Here is a 24,899-nt window from a genome sequence, read left to right on the forward strand (position 1 = left end):
ATACAAAAAATAAAAAACTAAATTTAGAAAATTAAAACCAAACCTACTACTCAATAATTTTTCATCAAACTTAAATTTCATAAAAAATTAGTAACGCATTGGAGATGGTGTGAGATGGTGTGAATCATAAGGATATGTTTAATTGAATGAATTAGAGCATGTGATAGAGATTATTAATTCGTGGGTTTAATTATTTTATATTTATTTTAATATTTTGATTTAAAATTATTAATCTAATGAATAATTAATTAATTTAATAAATTTATAAAATTATTAATAATAGAATAGGAATAAAATTATTAATTCAATAAATAATTTATTGAATTAATCCAATTAGATCATATTGTGAACACCATCTAATTTATATTCGTCGTCTGAATCAAACATGGCTTAAGAAATTGTTTAGAGAGAGCACAGAGGATTGAACCCTGCGGGTAACGTTACTTCGATTGCAATTGCAGATCCAATTTTTCCAGGTAATCTCTCTCTCTCTCTCTCTCTCACACACACACACACACACAGACAGTTTTAGCCATTTACAATCTCCAAATTCCACTGGATACAAAACCCTAGTCCCCTCTTAGGGAGTTGATTGAATATTGAGCTAGTGCAGCGATGGGTTTTGCATTTACCGCTATACATTATCAAAAATGGCATTTTCTTCGAGCTTCTAGCTGATAATCCCACTGTCTTTTTCGTTCTCAAGCTATAGTTAGTGTTTGAGAGAGAAATTAATGACACACCCAGTAAAGGGTTTGTTGAACCATTTCATAAATATCGCAAATTCACTTCAGTGCATATTAATTTGACAAATTATTGAACAAAGTCTGCAAAATACTAGCAGTTTGTGTGAATCTTTGTTACGGGAACTTTTGTTGCTTTGTGCATCTTGAGTAGTTTGTTATGGTTGGATATATACACTTAAGCATTGTATCTTCCCTATTTTGATTTGGGAATATATCTTTTTGTTTTATGTTTTGGTGGAAAACACATGATTCTACTGATTCGATGCAGAGGTGGCTCAACCATTAAGCCATTTACCCTTTCACTCAAGACCCGCCTAAAAAATATGTATATAAAAAAATCTTATTAATGAAGGTCCAAATTTTCCGAAGATAAGGCTTCATTTAGATGTTTAGCCTGAAGCTTCAAAAAACCTCGGGCTGCTACTTTGTTCGGTGCCTCAAAGATTGGATGAGATGAGGCACACAGTTTCAGATTTGTGAACTTGTGATGCTTTTTTTCATCACCTGGTTTTGTTTGTGTGAAAAAAGGTTTTTTCACAGGGTAATGTCTCCTTTAACAGGCTTAACATGGCAACTCTTAGAAATCTGAAAATCAAGACGTCTACTTGCAAACGTATCGTTAAGGAGATGCATTCCTACGAGAAAGAGGTTGAGAGAGAAGCTGCAAAGACTGCTGATATGAAGGAGAAAGGGGCTGATCCTTATGACCTCAAGCAGCAGGTATTTGGGCTTCTATTTTTCTTTAGATTTGCATAAAAAATTTGGCAACATGTTAAATATTAATGAGTTCTAAACTTGTGGTCGCATACCTTGGCATGTTATTTTGAGCAAAGCATGGAACTTTCTATGTTTTGCATGGCATTTAGAACAAAATCATTTATGTATTTTTTTTAGCATTGTTGTTCTGAAAATAGTCTTAGTTTTCTGGTATACCAAGATTTCTATGTCACACTATTCCACCTAATCTTCAATTTTGGATTCTATCATACATTCATGTTACATTATTTTCTTGTGTTTCCGGAGGTGTATGCAATTTCATCACTCATTCTTGGTACAATAGTAGTTGACTTGTGAGTTGTATAGTTTTGCCGAGCTTCTTTGCATTGCATTGAGAACTTTCTCATGGTTTGCTACGAAATTGATTGATCACATTGCTTCTCTAAACAGGTTATCTGAAAAGTATATGATCTGTAGTAGTGAAAGTGAAATTAATTCATCACATGCTTGAGTGTGTTTGTTGCCTAGTTGATTTTGTTTGAAGTTTTATTCCTCAATTACTGGGATTAAATGGTTGTTTAAATATGCATATTTTGAGTGTAGTGCTTTATCTGCTTTGTATCCTATTTTACTCGTGCCTTTGTTTTAAGAGATTATTTCATGAGGCAAATCATAATATTACTCCTTTTGATTGGTGTCTAAACTAAAGATAAGCCAAGTTGAAGTCCCTCACAATTTGTTTTGAACATAATGAACCAAATTTTTAATCTTAATGAATGGTCACGATCTCTTGGATTAGTTTCCACGTTCTCCTGAAAACAGTGAAACATGAAGGTTTTGCCCGATCAAAAATTGAATTCTTCTCTTGTCAATGTTAATTGCAATCAATTACTTATCGATAAAAGTCCATTCCAAGCAATTGAAAGATCACAGAGAATGGTTAACCAGATGGGCATAATTTATTTACCCATAATTGTAAGAAAGTGTACTTGTAAATTTAGTGGGTTTTTTTTATTTTTATTTTTATCAGTCTTTCTGATTGGGAGTCTTTGCACACTACGTTACACGGACTCTCCAGTGTTGGCGAAGTACCCGTGTCGACACGACACGACACGGGTACGGGTGCGGAATACGGACGGGATACGGCATATAGAAAGTGGATACGGTGGCATACCTGCAATTAGGGCTAAAATTGTAAGGCTTCGATCGTCTTCGTCAGTCTTTTGTACCGCTATGAACGACAGCCGAAACCCTGATCTGGATTGCGAAGCCCACGTCGTCATCCACCCTTCAGATCTGTGATCGTGGTGATCTGTGGTCGCGCGCTGTGGTTCGGTTCCAGATCTGGTAGAGAGAGATAGAGAGAGAGAGTTTTGCTTCAGGTTTGTCGCCGTCATCGTAGAGGTTCAAATCGACGTAAAGGTAAAGACGAAAGAAGATAGAGAAGAGAGAGAGAGAGAGAGAGAGAGGGGTTTGGGAGAAAATACTGTGATATAATAAAATATAATATAATAAATCATTTAATTGTTATTTCTTAACTTTTTAAGATATAATAAATAGAATAAATCATTTAATTGTTTAAAAAAAATCTATTTAAATCATATATAATAAAAAAAAATCTTAAAAAATTTATAAAATAAAACATTTAATTTTTGTTTTTTATTTAAGCATAATTTATTATTCCTTATTTATTATAATTGTTTTTTATTTATAATATATAACGTATCCCCGTACCCATATCTACATTTGGATCCATAACCACGTATCTTCAATTTTTAATTTTGAAGTGTCTGACCCCCAGATAAGCACCCGCACCCAATACCCACACCCGAGTTCGTGTAACGTAACACTATCATTATATATATGTATTGTTGTATAATTGTTATATAATGAGTAAAATTTTTATTTGACATTAAATGTCACATATAACACCATTTTGTCTCATATAATAGATTAAAAAATATAAATAAAATTTTTGCCAAGTCTGTTTACTTTTAAATTTGAGCTTTGATGGATCCACCTCTAGGTATGCATCTGCATCTGACACCTGACACCCGTACCTGAATCTATGTAACATAGATATTAGGTTATCGGATCAAGATATGCAGACATTATATTGGCCCTGTTTGGTAGATCTGTGGAAAAGTGCTTATAGCTTATGCCTAAACAGCTTATAGCTTATAACTATGAACATAAACTGATTTCTGACTTATAAATTAAGCATCTCCTGCCCACTCAAAGAATAAGCTGATTTCTGACTTCCAAAAAGCTATAAGTTATAAGCTATAAGCTAAACCAAACACATCAAAATAGCTTAAATTAAACTGAAAGCTGAAATAAGCAGCTTTTAAGCTGCACCAAACAGGCACATTGGCATGTTAAAATTAGAGGCATTTAGTGAGAAGTCCTATTTTATAGAATTGTTGAGGGTTAGGTCCTACTTATGATATTTTATTCCAATTAGTCTTGTTAGTGTTTTTTTTCCTCCAGAAATACCCATACATGCAAATAGTGTGCCTAGTTGAAAGAAAAATTATTAGGTGCTCTAGGTGCATCACGTAATGTCATCCATCAATCAACAAACAACATGCCTCTATGCCCCAACACAAAACTGTGAGCCCCACTCCTCCCACAAACACATCTCTTTGATGGTACCACTTGACCATGCCCCAAGGGCACTAAATAACTTATCTTTGATAGATCTCGATAACACATCTCTTTGATGGTACCACTTGACCATGCCCCAAGAGCACTAAATAACTTATCTTTGATAGATCTCGATGAGTAGGTTCTAAAATATAAATTTTATAAAAAAGCGGATGTGTAATATGAAAATTATGAAATTTTAAATTTTAAAATACATAAAAGATATTTTGCCATATCATCAAGCTTTTGCGTCAGCACATGCCCGGCTCCTTTCCCTTTTTAATTGAGGGCAAAATCATCTCACAATAAAAACAATTGGAAAAAAGGACTTCTTGGGATAAAAAATTTCACATGAGACTTATCCTAACATAACCTCGGCAAATAGGACTTATAGGTAATTAATCCTTAAAATTATTATAATAAATCAAAAGGTAATTAGGTACTAGTATGAGTCAAATGACTCTAGACTAAAATTTTTTGCCCTAATTTTTAGGGTGCATTGTCTATGATATAAAGTTGTAGGTCCAAGCCAAGATAAACTAAATTTCATTGGGTCAATTAATTTTACAAACAAACATTTGGTTTGTTGTAATAAAAACCATGCATTACTCTGGGTACCAAATGCCTAATGCTAACCTTAATTTTCATGTAATTATTCTAAATGCATATAAAAAAAATGTAACTTAAAATAGTCATTCCCTTGCATTTAATCCGCGAATAAGTTTTTAGTTATATACATTATATACCTTTTTCCTATCAATTAAAATTTAAGAAACAATTGTGATCATAAATAATTTGCATATAATGTAATATTTCAAATATATACATAAAGTAATAAAATAATTGTCCCTAATTATTTCCTTCAAAAATATTTTCTTATTTCATGCGTTGCATGAGTTCATTGCTAGTTTTACATATTGGAAAAGAATGACAAACAAATCCTAATATCTATTTTAGAAAGCTCTATCATAAAAAACTTTGGAAATTGTGGGATTGAAAATTCCGAAAAACTAAAAACTCTAAAGATATAGGTGTTAATCTGTATAAATTCACATTATTTTTATTTATCACTAGATTCCAAAGGTTCGGTGTGTACCCAATCTTTCCCTGCCAAACACACATTTATGCGTACTATTTGGGCATTGTTTTAAACTTGCATTGTGTTTCATGATTGTCTCAAAGATGGATAAGTGCCTGAATGTCCCCCTAACAATTTGAAGAATGTCCATTTCTAAAAAAATAATGAGGGATGTTGCAATGCATGTCCGATGTGTTGGACCGAAAAGTATCCAATGAATGTGTCCAACATATGTCCAACACACACAGAACCTCCAAATGTTTACCTCCAAATGTTTGTGTTTTTTAGGTTTTTACAATACAGCCCAAGTCAAATGGAGGCATGCAACATTTAATGTTGGGATGGTCTTGTTCATTTGCATCTAAACTTGGACAAAACCTGAACTTGCTGCTTTCTTCAATTTTTTTTTTATTAATTTATTTTTCCAAATTCTGTATTAATTCCTTGACGAAATTTTTGCAGTGGAATTCTTTCTGCAATGGCATCTAGTACAGTGGTTCGGCGGGTGTCGATATGTTCAGGGAAAGGAGTGTAGAGAAAATTATTCTTGTTGGGGTTTCCGGAGTTGGGAAAACATGGACAGCTAAACAGTTAAGTAAGCATGCAATTAAAGAGGGTTTATTTGAGATTGCTCTCTGGGTATTCTGCAATAGAAAATATCATGGGACAGCTCTTAGTGAGAGTATTGCTCGGCAATTGTCTCTCCTACCCATTGCTGACGAGTGGGAAGTTGAGGATAGCAAAAAGGGGGAAAAGGAGGAGGAGAACCATGAAGACTTGCAAACGATGATAGCTAAATCCCTTGAGAAGAAGAAGGTTTTTTTAATTTTGGATGATGAGGAAAACAAAATGAAGGAAGGACAGATGATGCCCGAATTGGAAGGTTAGATAATGCCCGAATTCAGGCATTATCTGTCCTTCATTTTGTTTCCCTCATCATCCAAAATTAAAAGAACCTTCTTCTTCTCAAGGGATTTAGCTATCATCGTTTGCAAGTCTTCATGGTTCTCCTCCTCCTTTTCTCCTTTTTTGCTATCCTCAGCTTCCCACTCGTCAGCAATGGGTAGGAGACACAATTGACGAGCAATACTCTCACTAAGAGCTGTCCCATGATATTTTCTGTTGCAGAATACCCAGAGAGCAATCTCAAATAAACCCTCTTTAATTGCATGCTTACTTAACTGTTTAGCTGTCCATGTTTTCCCAACTCCGGAAACCCCAACAAGAATAATTTTCTCTACACTCCTTTCCCTGAACATATCGACACCCGCTGAACCACTGTACTAGATGCCATTGCAGAAAGAATTCCACTGCAAAAATTTCGTCAAGGAATTAATACAGAATTTGGAAAAATAAATTAATAAAATAAAAATTGAAGAAAGCAGCAAGTTCAGGTTTTGTCCAAGTTTAGATGCAAATGAACAAGACCATCCCAACAGTAAATGTTGCATGCCTCCATTTGACTTGGGCTGTATTGTAAAAACCTAAAAAACACAAACATTTGGAGGTTCTGTGTGTGTTGGACATATATTGGACACATTCATTGGATACTTTTCGGTCCAACACATCGGACATGCATTGCAACATCCCTCATTATTTTTTTAGAAATGGACATTCTTCAAATTGTTAGGGGGACATTCAGGCACTTATCCCTCTTTGAGACAATCATGAAACACAGTGCAAGTTTAAAACAATGCCCAAATAGTACACATAAATGTGTGTTTGGCAGGGAAAGATTGGGTACACACCGAACCTTTGGAATCTAATGATAAATAAAAATAATGTGAATTTATACAGATTAACACCTATATCTTTAGAGTTTTTAATTTTTCGGAATTTTCAATCCCACAATTTCCAAAGTTTTTTATGATAGAGCTTTCTAAAATAGATATTAGGATTTGTCATTCATTCTTTTCCAATATGTAAAACTAGCAATGAACTCATGCAATGCATGAAATAAGAAAATATTTTTGAAAGAAATAATTAGGGACAATTATTTTATTACTTTATGTATATATTTGAAATATTACATTATATGCAAATTATTTATGATCACAATTGTTTCTTAAATTTTAATTGATAGGAAAAAGGTATATAATGTATATAATTAAAAACTTATTCGCGGATTAAATGCAAGGGAATGACTATTTTAAGTTACATTTTTTTTATATGCATTTAGAATAATTACATGAAAATTAAGGTTAGCATTAGGCATTTGGTACCCAGAGTAATGCATGGTTTTTATCACAACAAACCAAATGTTTGTTTGTAAAATTAATTGATCCAATGAAATTTAGTTTATCTTGGCTTGGACCTACAACTTTATATCATAGACAATGCACCCTAAAAATTAGGGCAAAAAATTTTAGTCTAGAGTCATTTGACTCATACTAGTACCTAATTACTTTTTGATTTATTATAATAATTTTAAGGATTAATTACTTATAAGTCCTATTTGCTGAGGTTATGTTAGGATAAGTCTCATGTGAAATTTTTTATCCCAAGAAGTCCTTTTTTCCAATTGTTTTTATTGTGAGATGATTTTGCCCTCAATTAAAAAGGGAAAGGAGCCGGGCATGTGCTGATGCAAAAGCTTGATGATATGGCAAAATATCTTTTATGTATTTTAAAATTTCATAATTTTCATATTACACATCCGCTTTTTTATAAAATTTATATTTTAGAACCTACTCATCGAGATCTATCAAAGATAAGTTATTTAGTGCTCTTGGGGCATGGTTAGGTGGTACCATCAAAGAGATGTGTTTGTGGGAGGAGTGGGGCTCACAATTTTGTGTTGGGGCATAGAGGCATGTTGTTTGTTGATTGATGGATGACATTACGTGATGCACCTAGAGCACCTAATAATTTTTCTTTCAACTAGGCGCACTATTTGCATGTATGGGTATTTCTGGAGAAAAAAAAACACTAACAAGACTAATTGGAATAAAATATCATAAGGGGTTGTTTGGGATGTTCTAAATAAGTGTATTTTTTGACTTTTTATGAAATATGGGTTGGGTTTGAAGTGATGTGGTAGAGAGGTGATGTGACTTATATAAGATAATGTAACTTAAATAGGATAGTGACTTTTTGGCTTTTTTTGAACATCCCAAACTTAGCCTTAGTAGGACCTAACCCTCAACAATTCTATAAAATAGGACTTCTCACTAAATGCCTCTAATTTTAACATGCCAATATAATGTCTGCATATCTTGATCCGATAACCTAATATCTATGTTACATAGATTCAGGTACGGGTGTCAGGTGTCAGATGCAGATGCATACCTAGAGGTGGATCCATCAAAGCTCAAATTTAAAAGTAAACAGACTTGGCAAAAATTTTATTTATATTTTTTAATCTATTATATGAGACAAAATGGTGTTATATGTGACATTTAATGTCAAACAAAATTTTTACTCATTATATAGCAATTATACAATAATACATATATATACTGATAGTGTTACGTTACACGAACTCGGGTGTGGGTATTGGGTGCGGGTGCTTATCTGGGGGTCAGACATTTCAAAATTAAAAATTGAAGATACGTGGATATGGATCCAAATGTGGATATGGGTCCAAATGTGGATATGGCTACGGGGATACGTTATATATTATAAATAAAAAACAATTATAATAAATAAGGAATAATAAATTATGCTTAAATAAAAAACAAAAATTAAATGTTTTATTTTATAAATTTTTTAAGATTTTTTTTTATTATATATGATTTAAATAGATTTTTTTTAAACAATTAAATAATTTATTCTATTTATTATATCTTAAAAAGTTAAGAAATAACAATTAAATGATTTATTATATTATATTTTATTATATCACAGTATTTTCTCCCAAACCTCTCTCTCTCTCTCTCTCACTCTTCTCTATCTTCTTTCGTCTTTGCCTTTACGTCGATTTGAACCTCTACGATGACGGCCACAAACCTGAAGCAAAACTCTCTCTCTCGCTCTCTCTACCAGATCTGGAACCAGACCACAGCGCGCGACCACAGATCACCACGATCACAGATCTGAAGGGTGGATGATGGCGTGGGCTTCGCAATCCAGATCGGAGTTTCGGCTGTTGTTCATAGCGGCACAAAAGACTGACGAAGACGATCGAAGCCCTACAGTTTTAGCCCTAATCGCAGGTATGCCACCGTATCCACTTTCTATATGCCATATCCCGTCCGTATTTCGCACCCGTACCTGTGTCGTGTCGTGTCGACATGGGTACTTCGCCAAAACTGGAGAGTCTGTGTAACGTAGTTTACACATCGAGGTTTTGTTTTGTGGTTGGGCCTTTGGACAAAGGATTCTTTGAATCTTCTTAATTGGTGGCTTTATGATTAGATATTTTTGTCGGAGTATTGTATAGATTTTTTCTGGGCCTTTGGATAAGTAACAACATGTTTGTTTGGACGGACTGGATAAGAGGAGATTGTAATCTTGGGATTCATAGTCGTGGGACTATTTGGTTGGATAGAATATGTATCCCATGTTTGTTTAGTAATGAGATTAGATGTCACTATTTGGGTAGATAGGATATAAATTCTATGTTTGTTTGGGATATTATGGAGAATGATAAATGCTCAAATGACTATTTTACCGTTTTCAATTATTTACTAATTAATAGTAATATTAAACATATTTTTAATATTTTAATTATTTTTAGTTAGATTAAATAAAAATTAAATAAATTAATTAAATAAAATATCAATAAAAATATATGCTATTTTTTAATTAAAATTTTAAATAAATTTAATTTAAAAAATAATAATAATTAAATAATGAAATTAAATAAAACATCTATTAAAATTTAAATAATGAAATTAAATAAAATATCAACAAAATTTTAAAATAAAACATCAATAAAATATCTATAAAAAATTATTTTAAAAAATTAAATAAATAAAACATCAATAAAAATTAAATGAAATTATTTTATTTTTAAATTGAGACTACTTTATTAAGTATAATTAATACCATGAGGAAAAAGATATTTAATACTAAAGGGTCAACAATGTAATTTGGCAACCTAATCCCATGTCATCCCATGATTTGTGTCCCCCCCTCCCAATGGGATACAATAGTCCAACAAATTTAGGATTAATAGTCCGGTGCAAAAAATTTGAAACAAATAACGGACTATTTGTCCAGATGGACTATTAGTCCAACCCCACCCTTCAATTCCACCAAACAAACATTGTGTAGGGTTTTTTTTGGTTGGGTCTTTTGATAAGGACTTTTTTTGGGGGGGACAAGCAGTGTTTGGGGTCTCTTCCAAAATGAGGCCTAGAGTCATTGCTTCATTGGCTTTGTCTTGGAGCTGGCCCTGCTCTTCACAAACATAGCTTAATATTTTGGGTGAAAAAATGTAAATGAAATTTGTTTTGCCCATATTGCATTTTACAGAAAAATAGTTTAAACTACCTTCATATGTGAAAGAATGTGTTAAAAAAATAATCTTTGTATTTCCTTGGTGATTATTTTTTTGGTCAATAAATCTCTCAGTCATATCTAACCCAAAGCTTGTGACCAAAGGTGACATGTTGCTGAAACTCTCCTTGATAGCCAATTTATAATTTTGAATCTCTGAGGGTGACTGCTGCAGAGCTTAGCCTTGATTCAGCCTTTTGTTTCTTTTTCTTTTTCCTTTTTTACTTTCTTTCTTGGAAGTCTCTGTTATCCGAATGAAGTTACTCATTCAAATGTATGGATTTTATCAAATGACATGTCTTTTCAATTGGGGTACTACTAGTCACTACTCACAAATTAACACATTATGGTGCTGTAAATAACTGATTATGATGGATTGGTTGGAACAGACACCTTGAAACAATTTAGATGAAGAAATTCACATTGATTTGTGCAATGAGATTTATCTTGACATTCCTTTTGTTTTTTTTTCCCCTCTACTGAAAAGCTTTTTCTTGTATCTATTTGGGCAGGAAAATGTGCTGGCTGAATCCAGGATGATGATTCCTGATTGTCACAAGCGCCTGGAGGCTGCATTGGCTGACCTAAAGGGAACCTTGGTATTGTATTTCTCTTAATGGATTGTACTAGTGCTTAATATTACAGCTGATTTAATGAAGTTCTTATATTGACCAAAAAAAGAAACATCAAAATTGATTATCTGCTTTTATTTTTGTTGATTTTGCAATCGGGTGCATTGGAATTTGCTATTGAAGAATAATCAAAACAGCATGCTACCTCCATGGTTTTGGGAGTGGGAGAACTACAGGAATGGGAAACTTCAGTTTCTAAAACCCAAGAATTCTATGTTGGATTAGATCTGCTTAATGTTCCTTGTGAAGATTCATCTTAAACTGTTCATTTTCTCTCAGAAATACTTATTTCCTCAGAAGCACTGAAATATTCTGCTTTTGCTGCTTCCTTGAACCTTGATCTGGGTTAATTTATTAATTTATTTCATGGTTCCTGGAGGGGATGTCCCACGAGGGTTGAGGTTTTTTTTCTGAACGCGATGAGGGTTGAGGTTGGTCTGGGGCCATCCTGCAGCAAAAAAGATGCTGTTGTCATAATGGAATTTCCAGTCTTGCTTATCATGCTTTAAGGTATAGCGTGGGAGGGTTGGCCTAGACTTCATGCTAGATTATCAAAGTGAAGTAATTCTAAAATTACTGGAATAAAAATGAAACATTAACATCTCTCCCTCTTATTTTATTTTAATTTTTTTGGGCAAGGAACAAAATAGGGATCATTGGTTGAATAGTGGTGGCTTTTGCATTCTATCTTCTGAACAACAATGAATGCTCGATAAGTGCTGTGCTTCAATAAGGAAATAAGTCTGGCACAAAAAGTGCTTCACTCCCAATGCTAACAACCAAAAAAACCTTGTTCTCAATGCAAAAGACTGGAATAATTTTTTTCTCATTAGCTGCCCTTGCACCGCTTATTTGTTTGTCGAGGTATTAGACTTAGACATAAAGTATGGTGATATAAGCTAAATTGGATTGTTATATTGACTGTTGTTCCCTCCATTCCAATTTATGGACACAGTTGTAAAGAATATAGAGAAAATTCAGTTTTGTGACATTTACTCAACTAAGCTACGGATTTGATTTCAGGCTGAGTTGGAGTCGTCAAACCAGAAAGAAGGCCCAGAAATTGATGAAGCTCGAAGCACCATAACTGAGGTTGAACAGTCGTTTCAAACAACAGATGTTTAGTCAATCTGATATTGTAAACAACTTATGTGAGTATTGAAGTACTTCTGTGATTGGTTTTGGAACACTTTTATGTTTTCAAAGTCTTCACTTGTCTCTGTTATTTGCTTAAGAAAATTATATGGAATCCACAAATTTGAGCTATCAGCAATGTTTGTTTCTCACTGGACAAAGCAATCTGGTTTATGATTTCTCTCTCTCTCTCTCTCTCTCTCTCTCTCTTTGTAAGAGTGATTTTTTTTTTTTAGAATTATGCTGTCATTTGTTACAGGATATTGTGAAAAAGGAGGATATCTGTTTTGTGAAACAAAATTAGGTCATGATTTTGATGCCCTATACATAACATTATGAAAATGTTCGGTGTGAATCTCCTCCCATTCACACGGCATGATGGGAAAAAGTGCATGATGCTATTTCTTGGTATGAATCTCCTTTCATACAAACAGGTAACTACTTCAGTTTGCATAGTTATAGTTTTATTTCATGCTGTATCTTTCTTTTAGTGTGAAAATTTTGAATTTAGCTGATGTGATTTTGGTATAATCATTGTTTAGTCAAGTGAAATTTTTATCTATTGGAATTTGATTATGAAAATATCCTTGTTTATTGTGCTTTTGACTAGATGCTCTTAGGTTATGACAATTTTTTAGGCAAACTCCATGTTTTCTCCTAAAAATGGTTCTTTTTTTTATTTTTTTATTTATGACCGGGTGTCTAGGTTATGGTCATCTACGTGAATTGGGCAAATCTTAGAGTTCGTAGACGTGGTCTCAAGGAGTTGATAGCATCTTGTTGGAGTTGAACCTGTGACTTGGAGAAAATACACCTTGAAGTCCTAGGTTACACTCACTAGGCCAACCCCATAAGGTTCCTAAAAATGGTTCCTTGATATGCTTATTGCTTAAAGCTTTTATTTTTATTTATTTATTTATTTTTTTTGGAAGGTGTTGGTGTGTATGTTTTAGTTTATGCTTGTAACTTATGAAGTAGAAGTATTTTAAATAATATGAAAAAAGTGATTATCTGAATCTCTTAAAAAGAATGTTCTTAATTTTTGATTATCAACTTTTAATTTTAAAAAAAATTTAACCAACCAGGCTCAATGATGCTCATTTCAGCCCTTTTTGGTTAGGAAAATGATTATACAGCCGGCAGCACCTTTAACCATGTATGTAAGACATCCACGTCACCTAAGCTTTCATTTGAAAAGAATTTTTTTAGTTTGATTTTTTTAATTTTAATTTTTTTGTGTGACTATTTTAACTTGATTAACAAGTTTCGTTTATAATTTTTTTTTTTGATTTTTTTATAATTTTGTGAGAGAAAAAATGAAATGATTATAATTTAAATGTAATATTTTGTCTTATTAATTTTTTAATTTATTTTATTTTTTAGTAAGTTAAATTAGTTCGAACTCACTTGCCAAATGAAACCTAAATATATGCCAAGAAAAGATAGCCTGAAATTTATCTAAAAAAGTAATGTGGATTATAAATGTAAGTTTTATCATATAAAATTAAATTTGGATTACATATTTTTTGAATAAATTTCAAAGTCATATATCTAGCTCTAGGTTGTGTTTGATTTTTTGTTGTTGTTGTTATTGTTGTTACTATTTTTATTTTATTTTATTTTATTTTATTTTTATTTAATGTATTTTTTGGCTAATTAAGTCAAAATTTTTAAATTGTTTTCTGCTAAAAAATAAATAAAATTTGAAAAAAAAAGCTATATTTTAGTAGGATTTTCCAATAACAAAAAGTATTTTGTTTTTAGTATTTACCCAGTGCATCGGTTTTTATAGAAATGATTTTATCTTAAAAAGTAAAAAATAAATAAATAATTGTAATTTCCAAACCAATCGTTAATGCCATTTGTTAAGATTTTTTATTTGTTTGTAACTAATTAAAATAAAAATAAATTAAAAACAACTAATTATCAAATAATTAAAGGAGGAATAATTTAAAATTTTATTTTTTAATTATGACAAATGCTAACAAGTGCCCCCTATGCATTGTTTAATGTTGAGAAATATGTATAAAGTGTTTTAAAAATATGTAAAACTATTAAAAAGTGTATTTATTTCAGTAAAAATATATTGAATTTAGTAAAAAGTGTTGTGTGTTCTTCAATTTTGTTTCCTTTTTTACTTGTGTCCTAAAGACACTTGTTAATAAGACCCTTTAATTATTAACTTTCAACTTACAAAAATATCACAAAATAATTCATATAGGCAAAGTTGATCTCCAATTCGTCTTTACTCTTTATCTCTTCTACAAGTCAACTATCTGTTTGGCTTAACATTTGGATATATTTGTATCAATTCTATATTGGGGCATCTTCAATTCCTCTTTTCTTTGTCTGTTCTCCTTACTTTCTGTTTGGCTATTTGGATAATCATATATTACATAAATTACAATAATATATTTAAGGTTTACAAAAAAATACACTAAGTCTTATACATTTGATATAATTGAACTATGCTCCTTTTCAAAATTTTAATTCATATAACATAAAACTTTATTTTCATCAGTTATTCATTAGTAATATGAATGAAAAGATGATATTATCATATTTTTAACACTAAGGCTGTATATATTTCATGAATATGAATTGTGATTTGGAAAGAAAAAGAGAAACGTGGTGTACGTAAGTGAAATATAATTATATTTTATTCACATTTTATCTGTTTTTTTTTTCTTTCCCTTTTCAAATCTTTCTTAAATTCCATCAACCAAACACAACCTAGGGTTATTTTGAGAACTTTTAATTGATTTTTTTATTTTTTACGAAAAGTCGTGCAAAATAAAAAGGAGAGTTGATTTTTTAGTAGCAATTTTTTAACTTTTAAATTATTTTAGTTTTTTGTCAAAATAGGCCTAAATGTATATATTATTTTTAATCATTTGTGTGTTCAGAAACCATTTGCATTTGTTTTGTTTGCTAATACTGTAGTCTTTAAGAGAAGTTGATATAATTATGCAAAATTGTGGAATACAGTTAAAAAAATTGTATTAATTTTTTTTTTTTTTTTGTCTTTAGTGATATATTTTTAAAAAAAAATTATGTCAAAGACATCTCTTAAGTCTAATTTGTGTAGACGTATCTAAAAAAACAATAAAAATTTAAAAAAAGGCAACTACTTTTTTTTTTTTTTGTGTGGTCTGTTTTAACTTTTTTTAATTTTTTTTTCCGCTCCGTCTAATCAAGTAAAATAAAAAAAAATGTAGAGTTTTTGAAGTTTTTAACAAAAAGTTCATTATAGACAAAAGAAACGGACAAAAAAACCACTAATATTTCTACAGATTCTATCAATTCTGCAATGGAGTTATATATATATATATACAAGGTTCCCAATGAAGTTCTCTCATTCATTAGACATAAGAAGCTGAAGATATGATGAAAGTCTCTTCCATCCTATCCTACCTAGTGTCACGGCTTTGGATTTTCTGAACCAATCCTCAATCTTTCCAAGCCAACCATACGGTCTTAGATGTTTGTAGCACGCCTTGCTTGCACCTAAGTAAGCCTTTTGTGGAAGAGAGTTAGGAGAAGTTTGCACACAAGAGAGTTTTGAGAAACTTAGAGAGCTCTTGGGGAATGCTTATGTTGTATTGCTACTTGGGTGTTACTTGGGTTGTTTGGCCAAATGAGGGCTTCCCCCTTTTATAGGCTACAAATGAACATTCTAGAACTTACTAGGGTAGAGAGTGTTCTAGACACTTCCTCTTACTACATCTAATAGACTATTCTAGATCTACATGGATGGAGGGGATTCTAGATCCTTCCCTCATCCTCTCAAAGAGCCTACTCTAGAATATACAAGTATTATGTACATGCTTCTAGAGTTATGTACAATGTGCCTGTTTGGTACAGCTTAAAAGCTGCTTATTTCAGCTTTTAGCTTAATTTAAGCTATTTTAATGTGTTTGGTTTAGCTTAACAATGCAGCTTATAGCTTTTTGTAAGTCAGAAATCAGCTTATTCTTTGAGTAGGGCAGGAGATGCTTAATTTATAAGTCAGAAATCAGCTTATGTTCATAGTTATAAGTTATAAGCTGTTAAGGCATAAGCTATAAGCACTTTCCCACAGCTCTACCAAACAGGGCCATTGCTCTATATTGTTTTAGAGTCTTCTAGGCAATTCTCCTGTAGCCTCTCTTCTTGTAGCCATTCTAGAGAGTTCCAGAACCCTCTAGCATCCTTTATGGTCTTCATACTTTCTCAAGTCTTCCAGGAGCTTCCAAGCCATTTCAATAGTCTTCTTTTCTTGAGATTTCCTCCTGTTGGACAATTTGGTCTGGTCAAGTTGGCGGGTCGTCACATTCTCCCCCACCTATGCTCGCGACGCCCTCGTCGCGTCTCCTTCCTCGAAGTCGTAGGCTTTCTCCTTGACTTACGCCTTCTTGGTTTTGCCTGGTCTGCTGTCTTAACTGTGCATGTTGGTGGTTTTTCTTTTATGGACCCAATCACCTTCTTGGTAGTGCCTTCTACCTTGTTCTTGTCCGTTCCCAACTTCATAGCTAATGGGAGTTGGAGTTTAGCATTTACCTTGCTTTCTGTTGAAATCGTGTAAGGTCCACCCTCTATGATGCACCTAGTGTTGTTGCGAGGTAACTGTGCCACGTTGAACTCTCGCGATAACTCCATCTCCAGCACCACGCCACAATCATTGACTTTTTCACGCCACTCACCAAGGTGCAGCTCAACCCCTTGAGCCATGCCATCTTCGGGCTTTACCTTGGTGTTTTCCCCCTTCATCAATCCTTGACCCCCGTCAAGGTTCAGACCACCCTTCTTGGCCTCTTCCGCATTGATGAAGTTGTATGACGCTCCGGTGTCGATCATGACTTGGGTTGCTTCCCCATCGACCTTGTCATCCCTGTACATTAAACCCTTATCCCCTTGGGTTAGTGTAGTAGGCTTTGACTCGGTGGCACCAAGTTGCCGTAGAGATCCCATGCATGCTTGTTCTTCCTTTTCTAGTTCTTCCAGCATTGCAATGAGACTCCTCCTCTTAGGACAATCCCTTGCCCAATGTAGTTCATGGCAAAGGAAGCAGTCATGCCTGGGCTTCATATCCTTCCTCCAATCTTTGCCAGTGTTGGCTTGCCTCCAGCTTCTCTGCTTCTTGGAACCTTAGAATCCTTAGCCTCCTTGGCCCATTTGCCCAAATCACTAGCAATCGCCCTTCCGCGGTTCTCTTCCTTGTGAGTTACTTCCGACATAGTGCCCTTCCTTCCTTAGTCACGACGCCTTCGCAACCTTGGCTCTGATACCAACTGTCACGGCCTTGGATTTTCTGAACCAACCCTCAGTCTTTCCAAGCCAACCGTGCGGCCTTAGATGCTTGTAGCACGCCTTTCTTGCACCTAAGTAAGCCTTTTGTGGAAGGGAGCTAGGAGAAGTTTGCACACGAGAGTTTTGAGAAACTTAGAGAGCTTGGGGAATGCTTATGTTGTATTGCTGCTTGGGTGTTACTTGGGTTGTTTGGCCAAATGAGGGCTTCCCCCTTTTATAGGCTACAAATGAACATTCTAGAACTACTAGGGTAGAGAGTGTTCTAGACATTTCCTCTTACTACATCTAATAGACTATTCTAGATCTACATGGATGGAGGGGATTCTAGATCCTTCCCTCATCCTCTCAAAGAGCCTACTCTAGAATATACAAGTATTATGTACATGCTTCTAGAGTTATGTACAATGTCTACAATGCTCTATATTGTTCTAGAGTCTTCTAGGCAATTCTCCTGTAGCCTCTCTTCTTGTAGCCATTCTAGAGAGTTCCAGAACCCTCTAGCATCCTTTATGGTCTTCATACTTTCTCAAGTCTTCCAGGAGCTTCCAAGCCATTTCAATAGTCTCATTTTCTTGAGATTTCCTCCTGTTGGACAATTTGGTCTGGTCAAGTTGGCGGGTCGTGACACTAGGATTGCCCAGAGGTACTCTAAAATTTCTTGCTCCAACGTTTGATTTATGTTGTCTTCATACACAAATTTCAGAATAGATGGAATCATATGGTAAAACCATCTCAAAATTTGTCTATGGTCTCATTTTTGTGTGTGTGTGTGTGTGTGTGTGTTTTGTTTTGTTTTGTTTTGGGGGAGGGAGAAGAGTTTTGAAAACAAGTGAAAGAGGTGGCTGGTATGAGGTGATGATCGAAGGTGATTGCTAACAGTCTCAAATTGTGGATGGATGTGGTTGTTGGCAAGGCCGGCCCTGGCCCAAAAATAGGGTTCTAAATTTAGTAAAATGTTATAGGTCTAATATATATATATTTTTTAAGATCAATTTAAAGGGCTCCAAAATATTTTATTGGGTCCATGTATGGTTTCGTCCATATTTATTTATAAGTATAGTTTGACTCATGTTTATTAAAATGAAAATATATATTAAAAAAAAAAGTGTTTGGGCCAAGAAAAACAATACATACAATATATGGGCCCTTTTTTTTTTTTTTTTTTTTTTTATAGCTTATTTACCTATTAGATTTTAGTGGAATAAATAATTTTGCCCTAATTTTTTACCTAAGTCTTTATCAGTTTTAATTGAATAATTTTTTCCTAATTTTTTTATCCTAATTTTGTTTTATTAAATTGTTTTGTTTATAATTTTAATGATTATATGTGTAAGTAAATTTTTTTGTGGTTACAAATAAATAAAAAAGTTGTAACTTATCAACTTTTTTTTTCAATGTAAGAGGGGTTCCATTTCGAAAATTCGCATTAGGCCCCCTAAATTTCAAGGTGAGCCCTAGTTGTTGGCCGTGTGAGGTGGTGATCGGAGGTTGTTGCCGATCACCGGAGGTGAGGGGTTGCTGATGGTAGTGATTAGAGGTGGCCGGAGGAGGTGGGACAAAGAGGAAGGGAAGTATATATATTCTAAACAAGCGAAACTAACTTTTTTATATAATTACAAAAATTTTGTAAATTTGTAAATTGTTTCTAAATTTTTGAAAAAGAAAAAAAAATTGCATACAAGTTTTTGTTTACCATTTTCAATTTTTTTGTAAATAAAAAAAAAAAAATATATATATATATATATATAAACATAAACGTCACCAGACAAGTCCTATACCTTTGAATGTTTTTCCTATGTACGAATTCTGTACTTCTGGATATTTTTGTGTGTATAAGTCTTTGCACGTACCTTTACTGTAAACTTGTAGGCTACAAGGTAAGGTTGCTGTGATTACCGGTGGCGCTAGCGGCATTGGCGAGACTACTGAAAGGCATTTTGTAAGGCATGGTGCGAAAGTGATAGTCGCCGATTTCCAAGATGACCTTGGACACTTCCTTTGTGCAGACATTAACTCACAAGAAACAGTTTCCTTCATTCATTGCGACGTTACCAATGAATCCGACATCCAAAATGTTGTAGACACTGCCATCGCCAAGCACGGCAAGCTCGGCATAATGTTCAACAACGCAGGCATTTCTGGTAAGATTGGTCCGAGAATTGTAGAAGCGGATTGTGAAGATTTCAAAAGGGTGTTCGATGCGAATTTCTTTGGAGCTTTCTTGGGAGCGAAACACGCTGCTCGGGTTATGATTCCAGCCAAGAAAGGCACCATTTTGTTCACTTCAAGCATGGCTTCAGTGACTTCGGGTTTAGCTGCACATGACTACACAACTTCAAAACATGCCATTGTAGGCCTTACTAAGAACTTTGTGTGTGGAATTGGGCCAGTATGGGATTGGAGTCAATTGCATGTCTCATTTTGTTGTAGCCACACCATTGACATTAAAGAATACGCCTTTGGTGGCAGGACGGGAAGGGAAGCAGAAGGCGGAGGCGGTGTTATCCGAGGCGGGCAACTTAAAGGAGGTGGTGCTGGAGAGTGAAGATGTGGCGGAGGCAGCGTTGTACCTTGTACGTGATGAATCCAAGTACGTGAGCGGGGTGAACCTTGTGGTTGATGGGAGTTATAGCTTAACCAATCCAGCTATTATAGAGGCCTACAAGAAATTTGTCAACTCTTTCTGCATCGAGAAGTTATTCAGTGGTCTTGGAGTATGGTCAAATGATGTCTCAAAAGCGTTATAATTGTTGTAATTGGTGTAGAGGGTAAGAATTATGATTTTGTTTTGGATTATAAGAAAACAATGCATTTGGTGATTGGTGGAAGGCATTGGCATTTGGTGATTCTGTTTCAGATTTGTGTGGTAGGAGACTAATAAATTAAGGAACTATAGCCTATAGGCTTATATATAAAATTAATTTGATCGTAAATTATTCCTCTGAATAAAAATTCTTGGTAGTCCCTCTGTTTTTCCAACTGCATCAGAGTGCATAATAATTGAAGTCCTATTCATGCTTCTTGCTTTTCTAAATGAAAGATTTTGTAGAATAATGTTAGGAATTATGAAAGAAATATCATGAAATATTTTATGAATTTTTTTTATCATTAGATTATTGTGTGTGTAATCTAAGAGTAGAGAACCTTCATAAAGTTTTTTATGACATTCTATTTATGATACCTAACATTACTCGATTTTGTAACCCAATTTTGATTACCAAGATCAAATGATGGAAAGTAACATATTTAGCCAATCAGCAATGCTAGGTATCATGAAAAACCTTTTATAAAAATAATTATGAAAGTTTTGTAACCCTTGAATTACACTTAGAATAAAGCACCATATACTAATCAAGGTAATCCAAGGATCATAAATATTTCATAATCATTTTCATGAAAAAAATTTCATAATCCCTAACTTTTTCCTTAGCCAATTCACTAGTCCAATGATAGTGACATTGTGGTTTAATTATAACAAGTATTAGGCTTGGGTCAGGTATCCTTTGTTCTTTGTACCATAATACTCTTGCATAAAATTCTCACAATTTTTTAAATAGAGAATCTTAAGATATAAAAATTTTGAGATATAATCTAATAACCGAATGTCTTTTGAAATAACATGTAAGATACAAAAATTTGAGAATTGAGAAATCCGTTCCTCAAAATTTATATTAATTAAGTCTAGGGACACATAACTAATCGTAGAATTAATCACATAACGAACCACACAGAAAATTATTTTAATTATACACATTAGATAGTGGAGCGTGCATTTAAAGATATATATATATATATATATTGGGATATTTACCAATAAATCCTATCTCACAAACAGTTTTACCGATTGGTCCTAAGGTTATTTCTATTATTTTGATTAGTCCTATTAGTGGAGAAATATCTTACCAGTTGATCATATTTCCTTTGTTTGGTAACATTGAGTGATCAATTATACCCTTCCGTGTGTGTGCCACGTGGCATACATCATTCCAAGGAAAAAAGCATAAAGTGCCTTAGTGTACTTTGTTGATGTGTGACACTCATTGTGTGTGTCACTTGACATACATCATTCCAAGACAAAAAGCATAAAAAGTCTTAGTGTACTTTGTTGATGTGTGACACCTATTGTGTGTGTCACGTGACATATTGTGTGTGACGCCCTGAATTTACACTATTGGTTGCAAAACAAGGGAGAGTCACTAATGAGTCCTATGGCCAATAACCAAGTAATATCCCAAATCGCCGGAGGAGTCAGATTAGCCTCCCTTCTAAGTCCAGCTTTCTTAGGCAGCGCACTATTTTTTTGACAGATCTTAAAAGGTATTGACACAAGGTCTCACAAGCAACGATAAGGTTTATACACATATATAGAACATAAGTACATAACAATCACGAATATCCTTAATTCCAAAAGCTTGTTCCATTACATTACATCTCAAAAAGAAAGTTTAAAACTTCATATAGGCCTTACAAAATATCAAAGGATTTTCTAACTTTCCTAAGATAGCCAAAAGTCTTCGAAGGTTTCAGGCTCGTCGTCTCCAGCTATAGGCTCCTCTTCGGCACCTGGCATGATACGTCGTGAGCTTTGAATGCCCAGTAAACACACACACACCTACGTCCCTTTTTCCCTACTCCAATACAGAATCACAACTATAACATCAAGTAGTAAAGCATGATACTCAAATAAATAAATAAAGGGTTAGTAAACTAGAAATCCCCCAAAGAGATTTCGTCCTCCCAACCACATGAATCGGACGCGGATTATTCGGTATGCCCCCTCTTTTGCTGCTTTGTTGTAGAACTAACCTCGGATGCCTACCAATGGTTATATACCGCGTAGTGCCAACCGCAGAGCCTCAAAAGAGACGGTAATAATGGGCCTTCCCTCCTCACACCAAACCACCTAGGGTCTGAATACAATCGCTCCGTTCAAGGGTTCCGAAAACCACTTGCGCAAGACTTTAACTTCCAAATAGGGAACACATCCCAATAATCCATACATCACACATTATCATCTTTTCATTACTCAAGTGATCGAAAACCCAATACTATCCCAATTAAGTTTTCCGTTGAGTTAAATGTTTTAAATCGAGGTTAGACCAACTTAACAAGATAATAATATCCACATAAGCATGCATCATTAAGATAAAGGAGAATAAAAACATAACCATAACATGTATAATATCATGCCAAGATATGATCATAAGCTAATAAGCATTTTCATGAACACAAGAGCATAAAACACCCATGCATAATAGAATTTTCAGATTTGATATCACATAAGGATTAGAATAAAAAGGGCTATTTTAGAATTTTTACCGGACTCGGCCTTCCTATGGTTCGTAGAGAATTTAATCTAGTTTCCAGAACATATTTTGGAAATGGGATAGCTTTTCTAGATTTTAAGTTATTTAGAAAACACTGCAGCGCTGTCCAGATTCGTCGACCGTTACGAAAATTTGATTTTCTTGCAAACCGCTCATTGTTTTTCCATGAAACCAATTTTATTTGAAAGCTAACTCCTTAAGGAAGATTTTGAAATAAAATAGCGGTCCAGAATAATTTTCTAAATTTTTCTAGAATTTTTGAAAGTTGGCTGCGAAAACATATTCTAAGGCACAATGCCCAAAACAAGAAGATTTGTGAGAAAAGGGATCCACTAAGGGAAAATTTTCATTTCTTTTGCGATGAAAACATGCTAACTAACATGTATTAAACTCAAAAAATTTTCTTGAAGGTGTGCCTTTGGAAAGTTTGAGAGATTGGTATGAAAAAGATAGTTTTGTACCGAAATGAGGGAAACTACAAGAGAGGTAGAATCATAGCTCAACTCTTATCATTTTTAACACAAGGAAACCATTAACAACACGTATGGAAACAATGTTTAGAACCCTTAAGAACATGTATTTGAAAAAGGAAAATGAAAGAGAAGGTTGTGTTGTGGCTTACTTGCTAAGCTTTGAACAAGATGACTCTCCTCTTCCTTCCTCTTCCTCTCAAGACTTCTCTTTTGCTCTCCTTCCTCTCCTTTAGGCCGAATGTGTGTGTGAGTGTGTTGTTTGTGTTTGCCATGCTAGGGAGTGGTGGTATTTATAGGCAAATTTTGGTGTAAAAAGACATAAAGGCCCACTAGTTGGAATTTGATGGAAAAGTTAGGATTTACTTGGAATCTAATGGAATATGAGTGATTAGAGAGCTTAATCATGGGATTAGGCAATATCTAGTTGGTCCCTGGTTGAAATGAAACTAGTATTGGAAACAAAACCCTAGGTCTAGGGGTACTAGCAGTTAGGGTTTCTAGAATACCATGATTATAATTCTTGAAAATAAGTTCCTCACATCTCCCTAAGGTGGCCGGCCATTGGGAAGGGTGATGGGGCTTATTTTTTTTTATTCAATTTAGGTACTAGGGACACATCTTCCAATGTATATATATATATAGATCTCAATTTGATTGATGGTACTTATAATATAAAAGTACATGTACTAGTTTTGGGGTAATTCTTGAAATTAATAAAAGAAGTGAGGACTTGGAATTAAATTCATGTATTAGAATCTTACTTATGTAGAATTAAATTAAATTAGGCTAAGGAACCTAATTTGGCTAGGATATTCCTGTTTCGATAAAAATAAAAAAAATAAAATGCTAATCGACAAGATTCGAAATAAATTTCAGGAACTGAGGGGCTTTAAGAAAATAATTCAAACATTAGGGTTTTTAAAGAGAATACATTTTTCAGGGGCTTCACATTGTGTGTGTCACGTGACACTCCAAGGCAAAAAGCATAAAGAGCCTTGGTGTACTTTGTTGATGTGGGGCACCCATTGTGTGTGTCACGTGACACTCCATGGCAAAAAGTATAAAGAGCCTTAGTGTACTTTATTGATGTGTGACAGCCATTGTGCGTGTCACGTGCCATATTGTGTGTGTCACGTGACACACCCTCATAAAGAGCCTTGGTGTACTTTGTTGATGTGTGACACCCATTGTGTGTGTCACGTGACATTTTATGTGTGTCACGTGACACACCCTCATAAAGAGCATGCATCTAATAACATTTAAATGAGGGCATTAAGGTCTCTCAAAATACCCAAGGACTAAACGGTTTATTAGAAAAAATTGGGACCAATTGGTTCATAAGTTTAACATTTGAGATTTATTGGTAAATCTCCCTATTCTCATTTAAATTACTCAACCTATCTTTTCTATAGCAA

General features: G+C 33.9%; 1 protein-coding gene, 1 long non-coding RNA gene and 1 pseudogene across 3 annotated transcripts; all 3 read left to right on the plus strand.

The window, feature by feature from the left end:
- The first annotated feature begins 330 nt into the window (after positions 1–330).
- LOC114297255 (tubulin-folding cofactor A) lies at positions 331–12,535 on the plus strand. Of its 2 annotated transcripts, none has more exons than XM_028241652.2 (4): positions 331–476; positions 1,307–1,466; positions 11,142–11,228; positions 12,285–12,535. In XM_028241652.2, the coding sequence occupies exons 2-4, from the start codon at positions 1,314–1,316 to the stop codon at positions 12,384–12,386; spliced, it is 342 nt and encodes a 113-aa protein (XP_028097453.2). In that variant the 5' UTR covers positions 331–476; positions 1,307–1,313; the 3' UTR covers positions 12,387–12,535. The 2 variants fall into 2 exon arrangements, with proteins under 2 accessions (XP_028097453.2, XP_028097454.2); XM_028241653.2 differs by having other exon boundaries at positions 346–476; positions 1,287–1,466.
- LOC145820503 (uncharacterized) lies at positions 11,241–11,829 on the plus strand. The gene is made up of 2 exons (XR_014362207.1): positions 11,241–11,662; positions 11,693–11,829. It is a non-coding gene; the product is annotated as an uncharacterized LOC145820503 (long non-coding RNA).
- A 5,457-nt stretch (positions 12,536–17,992) lies between the features above and the next one.
- LOC145819314 (short chain aldehyde dehydrogenase 1 pseudogene) lies at positions 17,993–20,565 on the plus strand (annotated as a pseudogene).
- The last annotated feature ends 4,334 nt before the right edge of the window (positions 20,566–24,899 follow it).

Source organism: Camellia sinensis, chromosome 2 (genome assembly GCF_055761805.1).
Source record: "Camellia sinensis isolate YWXY chromosome 2, ASM5576180v1, whole genome shotgun sequence".
NCBI classification, from domain to species: Eukaryota; Viridiplantae; Streptophyta; class Magnoliopsida; order Ericales; family Theaceae; genus Camellia; species Camellia sinensis.

Coding starts and splice junctions, on each gene's coding strand:
- LOC114297255 (XM_028241652.2), top strand. CDS start 1,314: ATGGCAACTCTTAGAAATCTGAAAATCAAGACGTCTACTTGCAAACGT. Junction 1,467..11,141: donor CTTATGACCTCAAGCAGCAG/GTATTTGGGCTT, acceptor CTATTTGGGCAG/GAAAATGTGCTGGCTGAATC. Junction 11,229..12,284: donor CTGACCTAAAGGGAACCTTG/GTATTGTATTTC, acceptor ATTTGATTTCAG/GCTGAGTTGGAGTCGTCAAA.